Genomic DNA, 15000 nt, shown 5'->3' with positions numbered 1-15000 from the left:
TACTCAATAATTCAGTCACAGCCATTATTATCAGGGAATAATGACTTCATTTCTGGCTTGTTCGTCAAACAAAGTTATCTTATGATTTAAAGCTGTAGTTCACTCAAAATTGAAAATTCTGTCAACATTTACTCACCCTCATGTTGTTCCAAACTTGTATGAGTTTCTTTCATCTTTTGAGCACAAAATAAGATAATTTGAACAATGTTGGTAAGCAAACAGTTGACGGTAGCTATTGACATCCATAGTATGGAAAGAAAATACTAAGGAAGTCAATGGCTACCATCAACTTTTTGTGCTCAACAGAAAAAAAGAAGCTCTTACAGGTTTGGAACAACATGGGAGTGCATTTTTGGGAATCCCTTTAAGAGACATATAGTGTTACAAGTTGCACGGACTACTTTTATGGTGCTTTTGTGTCCTTTTTAACTTGAAAGCCCATTGTCCTATTCATTCCATGTGATTTCATGGAAAAGAGCGACTGATACAGTCTTCAAAATTTCTCTTTTTGTACTTCATGGAGGAAAGAAAGTCATATGGGTTTGGAACAATATGAGAGTGAGTAAATTATGAAAATAATTTAGTTTTTTTTTTTCCATTTAATGCTTTGTTTTTAATGAACAAACTAAGTCTGATATTGAAAGAACTGCCCTTCTGAATAATCCAAACAGCCAGAATGGTTCTGTGCCAGAATATTTTGCTTACCAAGTGGATCTCGAGGTACTATGAGTAAATCCATTTAGCATCCCAACAACGCAAACACATTCCTATAGAGTCATTAAAAAGTGACAGAAATGTGCACACTCACAATACACAAAGAAATAATAAGGTTGCAGGACTGACAGCGAATAAATCACTGATCTTTTTGTGCAGCTATTGATTGTCATTTACAGCTGTAGCCTGCACATAAGCTACAGTGACAAAGCATCCATTATTGATTCTTCTTTCTCATAGGAACCTCATACATCAGGCCACTTGAGAGCATGTTCACCTCCACGCTTCGAGACAAAGCCGTATGCAAATTCCAGTAACTGGCATAGCAAAAAGATCTATCCACTAGTGCTGCATAATTATTATATCCACCAAATTGAAAGGGGTGATATGTATATTTAGACCTTCAGTGGCTTTTAACCGGCTTGAGAACTTATTGAAATGCTATGCACTGAAAATGGATTTTTTGGGATTCTGCCTGTTGACAAGACAGAGTCTGCAGAATCGTGGAAGTCCCTGGTTGGCCTTTTTGACTGCCTAGGCTAGGCAATATAGCTAAAAAAAATATCTTGATATTTTCCTGCCTTTACGTATTTGCACTTTTAGTTATAGAAATCATCTCTTTTGTAGCCAAGTAGATTCAAAATAGAAGATTTAATTTGAAATAAGGCATGTTAGGAATGTTTTTCACACACACACACACACACACACACACACACACACACACACACACACACACACACACACACACACACACACACACACACACACACACACACACACACACACATATATAGTATCTATCTATCTATCTATCTATCTATCTATCTATCTATCTATCTCTCTCTCTATCTAAATTTTGGACTTTTAAAAACTTAGCCTAAAAGTTGTTAGCCTATATATATGTGTGTGTGTATGTATATATACATATATATATATATATATATATATATATATTATATATATATATATATATATATATATATATATATATATATATACACACACACACACACATGTTAGGATATGTATATATATATATATATAAACACAGTTACTAAAAACTTTTAAAGTAAGCAAAATGTCCACAAAAATAAAATAAAACTTTCTATGACTTCATAGGCATTTATTAAATATCTCTTCTGGGAAAACAGACCAAAATATTGATGAATCATCCTGTGAGTGACTAGTATTACCAAGTAACATCATGTTTACAACTTGATTTGATAAACTAAAGCCTATTGGCTATTTAAAAAATGACCAAGTCCTTAAATATGTCCTGCCCAAATTTCCTGTTTCACCATGAAAAGACAACATAGAAAGAGAAAAAACCTATGCACCTCAAGCAACTTCTTAACACTTTTCATAAGACAATTAAGAAAAAAAGGTAAATTAGCCTAAAGACACTTAATAAAAAGCACATTAAAATCTGCAATATTCACAATTGTGCTTAATCTTAAACGGCCAGCAAAATGATTGTGAGTATATTTGTTATGACCCAGTCCAAGCCAGCAGATATTTGCAAAACAGGAACGCAACCAAAATACACACACACTGGTAAAGAACTCTTGGATTACAAAAGTTGCAAATATAACAACTCATGTGTTATCACTCTTAAGATGTGTCAACGGCTAATAAAAGAAACATGCTATTTATTGCATCTTCTTCATAACACAAAATAGAGTTAGACCCCGTTTCGTTTAGTTAGCAAGCACACAGGTATTTGTTTAGAATACACAAAATATACAAAGTATGAGCAAATGTTTCATTTTTGATTGCCAAAACTGAGCCCAAGCTAAAAACTAAACATACAATGCTTTAATAAATCAGATCCTTACTGAGCAATCACACAGGAAGCGTAATCACACTGGTTGTGATCCGTCTGCACATTAATGAGCATTTACACACCATATTGTTCCCAGTTAATGAGAGACACAAACAACCAGAGAAGGAAAAAGCGCAGAGGGAGATGAATGCAGGGGCGACACCCTGCCTGTTTAAACAAGTGTCAAACTCAAACACTCTCTTGTTGTGTCTTGTACAATCACTTAAGTTTCTACTCACTGTAAAAAATAAGTTTGACGCGAAAAACATTCAAGCTGTGTTATTATATAGGACTGCAGGCAGTTAGTCGTGTTATTTTCTCGAATGTTACTTAAATGCATACGTGAAGTGCCTTAGTGAGATTTGTGCAATTACATGCTTTCAATTTATGCCGAGTGTCTTCCCTCATGTTCTTTGCAGAGGAAATAACTGCAATAAAGAATACTGCCATAATCAAATCATTACTCTTAACCCAGTCTTACTGTTCGGATCGTGTAAATGGTGTCATGTGCCAAACAGGGACTGTGAGGAATGAGAAATCACGCTGTTTACCGAGTTCAGCCTTCTCTTTGAGGACGTCCTTGAAGTTGAGGCCGCTGTTGAGCGTGGACTCTCTGTATTTGTGGAGCGCTTCTCTCTGGCCGTTCTTGCCGAGCTCCTTCAGCACGGTGGGTTTCAGGGGTATGGCCTGCAGACCCTTGTTCCAACTCGACACATCCGCCACCATCCATTTCACCAGATCCTCTAACTTCACTATGACTTTCTCAGAGACAGCGATAACTTCATCCTGTCGAAAGAAATATGCAAAGTGAGGAAGGGCAGAGGTATAGTGGCAAAACCAGGCAGAACACTCTTAAATTCCTAATTTAATGAAAACATTGACCATATTTCTCAATTGTGCCCCTCTCTGTGTGCACCAAACAAATGTTTAATAAGGTTAATAAGGCTCATAAGATATCAGATAATTTGACCTTGTCGTCTCCCAATAATGATGTTTATTAATCAGTAGTTTATGATATTTGCAAAACATGCTTTTAGCTTATAAAATACACAATTAAAGGGATAGTACACCCAAAAATGAAAATTCTGTCATTAATTACTCACCCTCATGTCGTTCCAAACTCGTAAGATCTTTGTTCATCTTCAGAACATCAACTGAGATATTTTTGATGGAATCTGAGAGCTCTCTGACCCTCCATAGACAACAATGATATTACCACGATAAACACACAGAAACGTAGCAAGGACATCGGTAAAATAGTTCATGTGACATCAGGCGTTCAACCGTAATATTATGAAGCTGTGAGAATACTTATTTTTTGTGCAAAGAATAATAATAATAATAATAATATAATTTATTCAGCAGTATTATTTCTCCCCGAGTTACAGTCTTCCACCATTTTGGAGAGCTCCCAGTGTAACGAGCGTTGTTTATATTCGGCATCTGCACGCTGTCTACTGAACATAAACAACGCTCATAACGTTCAGCGAAAGCATGCGCATGCTGAACATAAACAATGCTCATTATGTTGATTATGTTCTGGGGTACTCTCCAAAATGGCGGAAGACGGTAACTTGGGGAGAAGAATTGCTAAATATATTATGTTATTATTGTTTTCTTTGCGCACAAAAAGTATTCTCGTAGCTCCTAAAAATTGCTGTTGAACCCCTGATGTCACATGGACTGTTTTACTGATGTTTGCTATGTTTCTGTGCATTGATCGTGGTAATATCATTGGAATTTCTAAAATTTATTTAAATATATAATTTTTTTATTATCTCGTTTCAATGTTAAACTATTTTATTTTTATTTATTTTATAGATTTATTATTGTTTTTATTTCGTTTTTACTATCAATATTTATTATTTTTTTATCTTGTTCTTTATTTTTTTAATTGTATTTTTTTGTGTGTGTTGTTATTTTATTTTATTTTGCTATCTCATGTAGTAAATGCAACTATATAAAGGTGCATAGTTAGGATAGCAAAATAAAATAAAATATATATATACATTAAATAAATGGAATATCATCAATTTGGAACAACATGAGGGTGAGTAATTAATGACAGAATTGTCATTTTTGGGTGAAATAACACTTTATTTTTATTTATTTTTTTAAGTTTTGGGGAAAAAAAAGTCTCTTATACCATCCAAAAGTTTCGGGTAAATATTTTTTTTTTATTCAAGGATGCATTAAAATTAACAGTGAAGACATTTATAATGTTACAAAAGATTTCTACTTCAAACATTCAAAAATAAATGCTGTTCACAAAATTAAGCAGCAAAAACTGTTTTAAACTCTGATAATAAGAACAATTAATAATTGTGCCCTAATAATAATTTATATATATATATATATATATATATATATATATATATATATATATATATATATATTAAAACTGAACATGAAATCAGCATATTAAAACGATTTCTGAAGGAACGTGTGACACTGAAGACTGGAGTAATGATGCAGAAAATTCAGCTTTGCGTCACAGCAATAAATTACCTTTTAATTTTTTATATTTCATGATATTACTGATTTTACTGTATTTTTATCAGATAAATGCAGCCTTATTTTAAAAACATTAACAATTTTTTTTTTCAAACTTTAGACCATTATTGCATATTTAAAATTTTCTTGAAAACTGTACATTTTTTTTTTCTAAACCATCATGAATACAAAGTGCACATTTCTTGGCACATGAGTTTTAACTAGGTTAATAAAAAAAATCCTCTTGTTCTTTAACATAATGACCCATTACAAAATATTTGACTCCACACAAACAAATTGATCCGATTTCATTACTTGCAAAATTACACTGTGAACAGCCATAAAGATCGGATTTGAAAAACAAATCAGTATTGGGTTCAATGTAAACAGCCTAAGGCAAAAGACAAAAAGCATAGCCCCAACCAGAGAGGCATTTCTTCTTTCTAATATAGATCTTGCACAGGTTGTAATTCAAAATGTTGTAATTTGGAGTGCAATTCCATTTTAATGCATCACGGCACTAAGGCATTACAATGACTTCACCAAGCAGTCTTGCTTGCTTTATACTTTTAAAAAAGTTAAGAAAGACCTTTGCTTGTGACCTGGCACACAATAACAGAACAGTTAAACAGGGAATCTGGGGAACAGATGCATTCGTATTTGGCAGAGCACTGGATCAAGCACTTTTGACTGATCCCACTGCACCATTCAGCATGCTGAGAAAATTCACTGAATGCTTCCTCTGCATTATTTGGCTAAGTTTCCTAAGTTTGACTCAATAACAGCTAGCACAGATAAGAGGGAATACCTGCACTGCAACACTAGAATATAGTTCATTTCTTTGTTTCTTCTCTGTTCAGTGCTACATTCTGCCGGATCTGCAGCGAGCACCAACTTTCTGCTGAACAGACCACGTCTAATTACGTCTTTTTTTAAGTAGGGCTGTTTCTGTTTAGAATTTTTTTTTCCATAGAATAGATCCCATTGTCACGCTGTCAAGCAAACAATTTAACTCTAGCACAGACAGAGTAATGGGACTAAAATGGAACTGTACTTCAGTGTACTTAACCGCACCATATGAAAAGGTTTATGAAGTCACCAAGAGGTACAAAGTCAAGGGGCTCTGGCCTTAATAAAAGCCACAAATGAAAGGATATGAACGCGTTATCTATGATTTCCTTGCAATGGGGGATGTATGCATTCCTCTACGTTTACATAGCATTCCCCTGCCATGTAGAATACTGCAGAAGAAACCAGTGGAAACTCAACTGGTGGGTCGCGACCCACAAATAGAAGAGCAAGAAGCATAAACACACACACACACACACACACACAAAAAAATGCAAACTATATATATATATATTTTATTTTATTTTGCTATCCTAACTATGCACCTTTATATAGTTGCATTTACTACATGAGATAGCAAAATAAAATAAAATAACAACACACACAAAAAAATACAATTAAAAAAATAAAGAACAAGATAAAAAAAAAAAATATATTGATAGTAAAAACGAAATAAAAACAATAATAAATCTATAAAATAAATAAAAATAAAATAGTTTAACATTGAAACGAGATAATAAAAAAATTATATATTTAAATAAAATAAAAAATAAATGAAATTAAATAATAAACAAATAAATAAATTTGTTTAAAAAGACAAAAAAATAAAAAAAATTAAATGTAAAATTAAATGTAAAAAAAGAAATAAGTTCAAAAAGTGAATAACAAAATAAAAATAGAATAATAAAATAAAAAATAAAATAAAAATAAAATGAAAAAAATCTAATTAATTTCAATAAAATGAAATAATAAAATAAAAAATTAAATGTGTAAATAAAATAAAATAAAATAAATGCCAATTAAACACTCTATATGTCTTTTGTTTACTTTTCAGTCTTGTACCGATTTAGATGTTAACCCCAATTTAAAAACTGGTTCCTGAAGCAAATCTGTTTGAGAACCACTAATTTAAATGCCCTTTTTTCATCCACTACGGGTGTAAATAGAAAACGGCTGCACGCCTCCAAATGTTTGCAGCAGAAAACTGAATCTAGCCTCTCCATAATGACCATCTGAGCACAGATGTAAATCACTGTTAATCCTGATGGCGACACAGCAAACTTTACTATGAAATCATGTGCCCTGCTCCGCCGCTTTGAAGCTCTGACTGCGCCTCACTGCTTTGATTGAAATATTGCTTCATTGTGTAAATTAATTTAGAAGGAAACAAACTGCAATTCTCTTCTATTATTAAAAGTGATGTTACGAGAAAGATCAATCAAAGGCTTTTACAGATTTCCTTGCTTTACTTTTGGATTTACACTCGCCTTCTTTTTATTACACTTTAAGGGTCTTTCAGAAGCAGAGTGAAGAGTTGCAGACGGCGAAGACATGCTGAGCCCGTCTCACTCCGCTGATTCAGGGGTCAGCTCAAGAATTCCCCAGGTCACCACAGATTTTTACACCTGCTTGCATGTCGATTTAATTATTGACCTGCTAATGTGAAAAAAGGGCCTTGCAGATTCTTATGAAGTCTTTTAAAGTCCAGTTATAAGTTAAATCAAGAACTCAGCTTGAATAACTGATCTCACTCTGAGATCAAACTAGAAACTAGGACTGAGTGATACAACTTATAAAAAATGTTGAATACTGAATTATTTTTATTTATATGGGTATTAACAATACACAATATAAACATCAATATTCACCTACATATTTTTACCACAACATTTTAATTCAAGAAAAATGGCATGAGGCAAATCAGTTGTTTGAAATTTAAGATCGAAAGGAAACACACCTTAAACATCTAAAATTCAGCTCTACAATGGGAGATGCTATTAAAATATCCTTGTCTATATTCTTTCATACTCACATACAAACTAACGACACACTCTTTAGGAAACATAATAATAATCAAATAAATTATCAAAATCAGAATCATTGTGAAAAATATACTGCAAATATTCAAAAGCTACCCAAGCTTATTTTTTGTCATACGGCGCTTGGCTGCATAAAGGCAGGAAAGGAATCTTGTGTTTATCCATTCGTTCATTTATGAAAAAACCCAGAGATTCTCTTACTACCACTTAATATTGGATGTGCTTAATTACTATGCATGTAAACAACAGTTAATGCTTAACTGCACATAGCTAACGCTGTTGTACAAACTTGTTTACATTTACTACTATTCCTATCACAATCAAAGCACACTTAAACCTAGGAGTTAATGGTACGAACGCAATCTTACAGCCTTTATTAATTATAAATAATAATAAAAAAAAAATCATGGTAATAGAATATAATCATAATAAAGCCATTTTCTCTGTAAAATCAGTACAAATTATTTATAAATTAAATGCTAAAACCTATTCTTAGATAATCTAGTGAAATAAATACTTTACAAAATAAATGCTACTTTATCTCATTTGATTATTTCCTTTATTTGTAGAGTGAATAAACTAGACTGTACTAACATTAGCATCAGCCAGCTAGTACAAAAGATCACTTGAATGAATACATTTGATTGCTCTCTTTAGGTAAACTTTCACAGAAGTTAAGGTTGAACTGAACAATGACATTGACGTCACAAGTTCCCAAGTTTAGACACAAATTGTCACCGTTTATTTTCTCAACTCAAAACTCCAGTGTTGCATTAAACGTCTGTTTTGCACATTCACACTGAAGACGAGACCCGCGGCTCCATCCTGCTGCAATTAGCACAGTCGCTGTCAAAGAGGCATGAACTGATTCAGAAATAACTTGCAGATGTGTAACTGAAATCTCTCCTGAATCTAATTCAGTTCCTTTTACAACACGCCAACAACAGCCGTTTGTTTGAGTGAGTCGAGCGGCGCGCTGATTGGACGTGGAAGTGCAGCGCTGCTTCAGAACGGGCCGCTCTGAAATATGATGACACCGCTTTACAAAATTAAACCCATTTGTCATGAAACGCGAGAGCTTTGAGAGACAATACAAATGTTTGTTCGTAATGCTCAGATGAAGGTTAAAGAAAAACAAGAAATATCAATGTCAACCACACACTCGGGTTAAAAAGTTCAAATAATCATGTTTTAACAAACAAGTGTTTAAAATGACTAGTCGCCCATCAACCAAGGTTGACTATTTTAGCTGGAATTTTGTCCAGTTTAATATTTTTGCCAGCAGTTCTTTGAAAAGGATCAATTTAGAGACAGGAAAAGAGGTGTTGACAACTATGTTGTGCTTTATCAGGCAGTATATATATATATATATATATATATATATATATATACATAGATGAAGTATCTCTTTAAGACCTACTAGTCACTGCCTAGTCAAATATGAAAATATGTAGTTTTGCACATCCCTAACGTAAACCTGCCACGGCAAAGTAAAAAACATGTTACAGAATATTACCTACAAGAGGAGTGCTGATTTAATTTGAACTATAAATATGTCTTAGGGATTCAAACACAAACATGGACTGATGCCAGGCAGCAGAGATGAGTCTGGATCGCTGCCACACGCTTCCTGCGTAACTCTGAATCTCCAGGTTTGTAATTCAAATAACAGCTGAAAGAAGCAACTAATAAGACATTATAGCACCCTTCCCTGGATCCTTTCAAGCTCCTGGCACTCCAAAAAAAAAAAAGGACATTTGCAAGAATATTTGCACGTACCGCCATTATCTTTACTTACACATGGTTTATAAATGCACAGTACTGGAGGTTTCGTATGGATATGCAAACTGTTAGACAAAGTGTACAGTGCTTGCTGGAATCTGATATGCAATCTATTTATAAAGCACCAACCCCATTTAGTTCTGCTCTTATGTCACATAAATGCTATTCAAGAGTATTCACACAGCATTAAAACCCTTCTGTCTCTCTCTCTCGCTCTCACATACACTCTACAACAATGATATTACGAGCTAAGGGACTCTAGAACAACTGGGTCCAATTAAAGACTGAAAAACTGTGAGAGCCGTGCTGAGCTCTTGCCAAAACAATTCCTCCCTAAAAAATGACACATATTTTCTGTGAAATACTATCACAAATGAAATATTGGCTATGGTAGGGAGTATTCTGTATCTTTATTTCTGGGAAGAAAAAAAAAAAAACTTTCCGCTCTAGGACAGATTAAATGAGATGAAAGACAAGAGGAAATATAATTAGAAACAAACAGATCCGCGTGAAGCCGAGCTGAACGCCAGTGCTACAGAGTACAGTAAGACTGTACGCCCAAGAATTTGTTGGCCCAGCAGGGCAAAAAAAAGTCGATTCAAAAAAGCAAAAACTGCATGTCTTCACAGGAGTGTTATGTTGCCCTCTCTAGGCACAAACTCTAAGTGTTAAATTTTATCGGCTGGCTGCCAGAAAGAGATCACTGCAGGCCTGTTGCTGTTTCAGCCACTGCTATCCTTCTAATGAATGACTAACCTCAGCCAGAGGGGAAATTACATCACCTGGGTGTAGAAACAAAAAGCCAACTGCAGAGTGGCCCTGTCTGATCACACAAGAGTACTCGCATACATTCCTGTTTGCATACACACGCTCGCTAAACATTAGACATTGCCAGTCGTGTTATGCAAAAGTCTTTGCTGCTGAGCATTCAAATAAGACTGAATGTTGATCTAAAGTACAAACGGTTTATATTCAAGACTTGTCAGATCAGTGGATCTCCAATGGTTTTGCTTCAGGATTTAAAAATAAACATCAAGCGGCAGCCCAACAGCACCAAAACTGTTTAGCATAAACAATGTCAGACTGAAGTGTGTTTTTTATTATTATTATTATTATTTATGAATATAATAATAGATGAATTAATAATAATAAAATAATATATAATAAATATAATAAATATATTTTTATTATAATATTATATTGTAATATTATTTAAATATATATTATAAATAAAAAACATAAAATATGTATTAAATTATATTATATATAAATATAATTTTTCATATTTTTAATTTAGAATTAAATAATTTATTAATAGTATAAAAGTCTGTAAAAACTAACCAATAATAACTGCACACACCAATGTAGTCAGAGGCATGTCTTCTTTTTATATTATTTATAAATATACATATAAATTAAACAACATAAAAATATTTATACATACATATATTTACATATTTTATTTAATTTAAAACTGTGTGTGTGTTTTCTAAATTTAACAATATAAAATATTTACAACTTATAAAAATAAACAATATAAAAATATTTATATTTTTATGAATATTTTATATATTTTTAACATCAAACTAACCAATAATAACAGCACACACCAGTGTAGTCTGGGTCGTATTTTCTTTTTGTAGGTTTCCCAGATGCAACCTTGGCATCTGTCTAATTTGGCTAGCTTCATAGGTCACAGAATTTGCATGAAAAAAATATGGGAAAATTTTTCTCTGACCTTTTAAAAGTTGTTCATTTGATTTAATTTTCTACACTAATTTCACACAATGAAATGCTATGTTACATTTTATTATTTGCATTTATAAAGTTTTTACACACTCTTTGCGAACAGAACTGTGACCCATTTCTGGGTCTTGACCCATCAATTAAGAACCACTGATGTCGACTCTCTTCTTGTAAACAGAAAACATGTCTATTATTGTACCATTAACACAGCAAAGTGCAACTTCTGCAAATGCATGGCAATTTCTTTGATAGTTGATTAACTTTATCAGAGGTCACTCGGGTTATTCGCTGCAAATGCAAATGTAATTTAATTGGACAATCCGCTGAGTGCATCTGAAGCTGCGAAGTAGTGAAGCTCACATTACTGCAGGTGCTTTGGCTGACACTTAATCACATTGTTATTTAAATTTGCCATGTCTCGTTTAGCAACTACACTGGGAATGCACAAAAGGGCGGCGGACATTCGTCACTTTTTGTACAATACTTGTAAGGACATGTGTAAAACAAGTACACATCATACTAAATATTACAGCATATAAAATGCACACAACACTGCACAGTGTTTAAATGAACACTTTTACACAACATTAACTCATGTTGCAATCCTATTCTCTGACAAAGCTGGATTTATTTTGGAACTGACATACTTCTGTTAATCAGCCAATCAGACAATTTAAAGGGATAGTTCTCCCAAAAATGAAAATTTTGTCATCACGTATTCACCCTCAAATTAAAAGATTTATGCATTTCTTTCTTAAGTTGAACATAAAAGTAGATATGTGGCCCTGGAGCAAAAAACAGTCCCTGGGGTATATTTTTTTTTAGCAATAGCCAAAAAAAACATTGTATGCGTCAAAATTATCGATTTTTATTTTATGCCAAAAATCATTAGGATATTAAGTAAAGATCCATAAAGATATTTTGTAAATTTCCTACCATAAATATATCAAAACCTAATTTTTGATTAGTAATAAGCATTGCTAAGAACTTCATTTGGACAACTTTAAAGGTGATTTTCTCAGTATTTAGATTTTTTTGCACCCTCAGATTCCAGATTTTCAAATAGTTGTATCTCGGTCAAAAATATTGTCCTATCTTAACAAACCATACATCAAATGAAAGCTTATTTATTCAACTTTTGGATGATTTATAAATCTCAATTTCGAGAAATTTACCCTTATGGCTGGTTTTGTGGTCCAGGGTCACATATTTTAAAGAATGTTGGTAACCAAACAGCTGCTGGCAGCCATTGAATACCACAGTATTTTTTTTCTATATTATGGAAGTCAATGGTTACCAGAAATGTTAGCTACCAACATTCTTCAAAATATCTTATTTTACAAACCTGCAGGGGTTTTATTCGTCTGCTGAACACAGATTAAGATATTTTTAAGAATCTTGGTAACCAAACAGTTGACGCTAGGCATAGTATTCCACAGAATTTTCATTTTTGGATCGACTGTCCCTGATTAGTACTTAGTATAGTTAGTATGTTAATAAGTATGTTATAACTACTAAAAATGAATAATAGCTAACAAAATGCCCCATATTTTCAAAACTGTAAAGTATACCTAAGAGCGGAGCATTGTTCTTGGCTAGTAATCTTATCTCCCAGGCCATTTCGAGATCAGCAGTCATGAATGCGTAATAAATTTGAAAAGCAAATAATTGGCATTGCTGCTGAGTGGGGGAAGGGAGGGAGGCCGGTGGCAAGTTGGAAAGAGGACAGGGCTCTGATCAACTGAACAAACAGTGCATTAAGACTAATGCTTTTCCTCAACAACACCTCGTTACATTGTGTAAACACTATGTTTTCAAGGTTGATGCTGGCAACGGTGTATGTTTCCACCAAATATCGATAATAATTCAGCAAAGTAACCTTGACATTTCAGCAGGACTTCACACAGAACCTGTTGATTATTTTGAAAAGGCTATTTGATCCTCCACTCCACGGGGGGAGGACAGTAGAACAGTAGAGGTTCACACACAGCAGATTGTCTTTTTGTATTTGGGATCGGTGATTACATGAGCAGTGCAAGATAAAACAGGTACAGACCTTGTTACATTACCCATGTAAGACCGCAGCTGTGCTGCTTTGTTAAAATAGCAGTTGCAACACAATTGCTAGAGAACAATGGATAGGAAAGCTTTACATTACAGTGTCTACACTGTCATGTAGACACTGTTTTATCAAAACTTGCTTTATGTGTAGTCAAAAATAATATTAGCTCTTTAGTAACAGTAATAAATTATATATGAGATAAAGTGATCATTTGTATGACCAATAGTTTTCACCAATATTCACAATGTTCTATTATCTTATTTTAAATAGTTATCAGTTTATATCAGAAATAGAGAAACTATAAACACTCCCTATTTAACAGAAAATGACAGGTCATGAACTATGTTCATTTGAATTATTTTATTGTGTTGTTTGCATAAATTATTTGCATGACATTTGCAATGCATGACATTTATAGTTTGCTTGATATATATGTATTATATTGTAAGAAATTATTATTATTATTATTACATTAAATACATTTTACTGATGTAGCATCATAATTGTTTAGTTATCATATTAAAAATTAGCCACTGGACATATAAAAACATTAAAATAATAATCATTAGCATTAAAAAACAATCTGTAATATTCATGACTTTAATGCTCAGATGAGGTAAAAATAGCTAAAAATATAGTACCGTACAATATCACATATTATTATTATTTAGTTATCTTTGTATTAAAAGTCAATACAAATATTAACCACTAGACACATCAAAAAAACATCATCATCATCATCAATATTTATAACTGACTCAACGACTAGCTTCCATAAACAAAAATCATTTTTAATGGTCAGATCAGTTAGAAATAGCTTTTTACAGAGAACCCTACAGATATCACGTTGTTATTTTTTTATTTATTTTAATAATTACATAGTATTATCAGACGTTATAACATATTAATAATATCAATTTAATATAATAATTAATCACAATCAGTTCTACAACCACTTTGCACGATATAGGTGTTATTCATATCATTTAAACCTTACTTACACAAATGCACAGCGCAGCATAAACAAACACTGTAAAGGAACAATGTGTCAGTACATCAAAGGGTTAAATCCCCAGAAACAACAAACACATCTCAGCTTATGTGGAATAATGTGGAATGAGGCTGCAGCACTCAGACATAATAACCTTGATAAATGTCACTCGCTACCTTTAAGGTATCGCAGCTGCTTAATCAGCACGCCGTAATTTGTTATTAATCAATTCCTATTGATATTAGTTCGCATCGCACTCTTCAAACGTCTGCCCTCCATATTCGCCAGCATAAGCCATACATCATTAGCGACGCTCAGCAACAGCTCATCAGATGTAACACTATTTTATCAGCAATCAGCAGATCGCGACTCCGCAACGAGGCGCTTCAGTCGTCTTTGCCGTTCTCAGTTTCCGCACTATTGTGTATATCAGATGAAACAAGCAAAACATTGATGTGACAACTTCACACAATGGCATCATTCTCATCATCGCGCGCTGTTT

General features: G+C 33.2%; 1 protein-coding gene across 1 annotated transcript in view; it reads right to left on the bottom strand.

The window, feature by feature from the left end:
• Positions 1-15000, bottom strand: part of LOC109099864 (AT-rich interactive domain-containing protein 5B) — a 106023-nt gene that overhangs the window by 89856 nt on the left and 1167 nt on the right. Inside the window, 1 exon segment of the mRNA XM_042767252.1 lies at positions 3088-3322. Coding sequence (XP_042623186.1) covers positions 3088-3322 — 235 coding nt within the window.

This window comes from Cyprinus carpio, chromosome A12 (genome assembly GCF_018340385.1).
Source record: "Cyprinus carpio isolate SPL01 chromosome A12, ASM1834038v1, whole genome shotgun sequence".
NCBI classification, from domain to species: Eukaryota; Metazoa; Chordata; class Actinopteri; order Cypriniformes; family Cyprinidae; genus Cyprinus; species Cyprinus carpio.
Note: the sequence above shows the minus strand (reverse complement) of the source record. Positions and strands in the feature narration are given on the sequence as shown.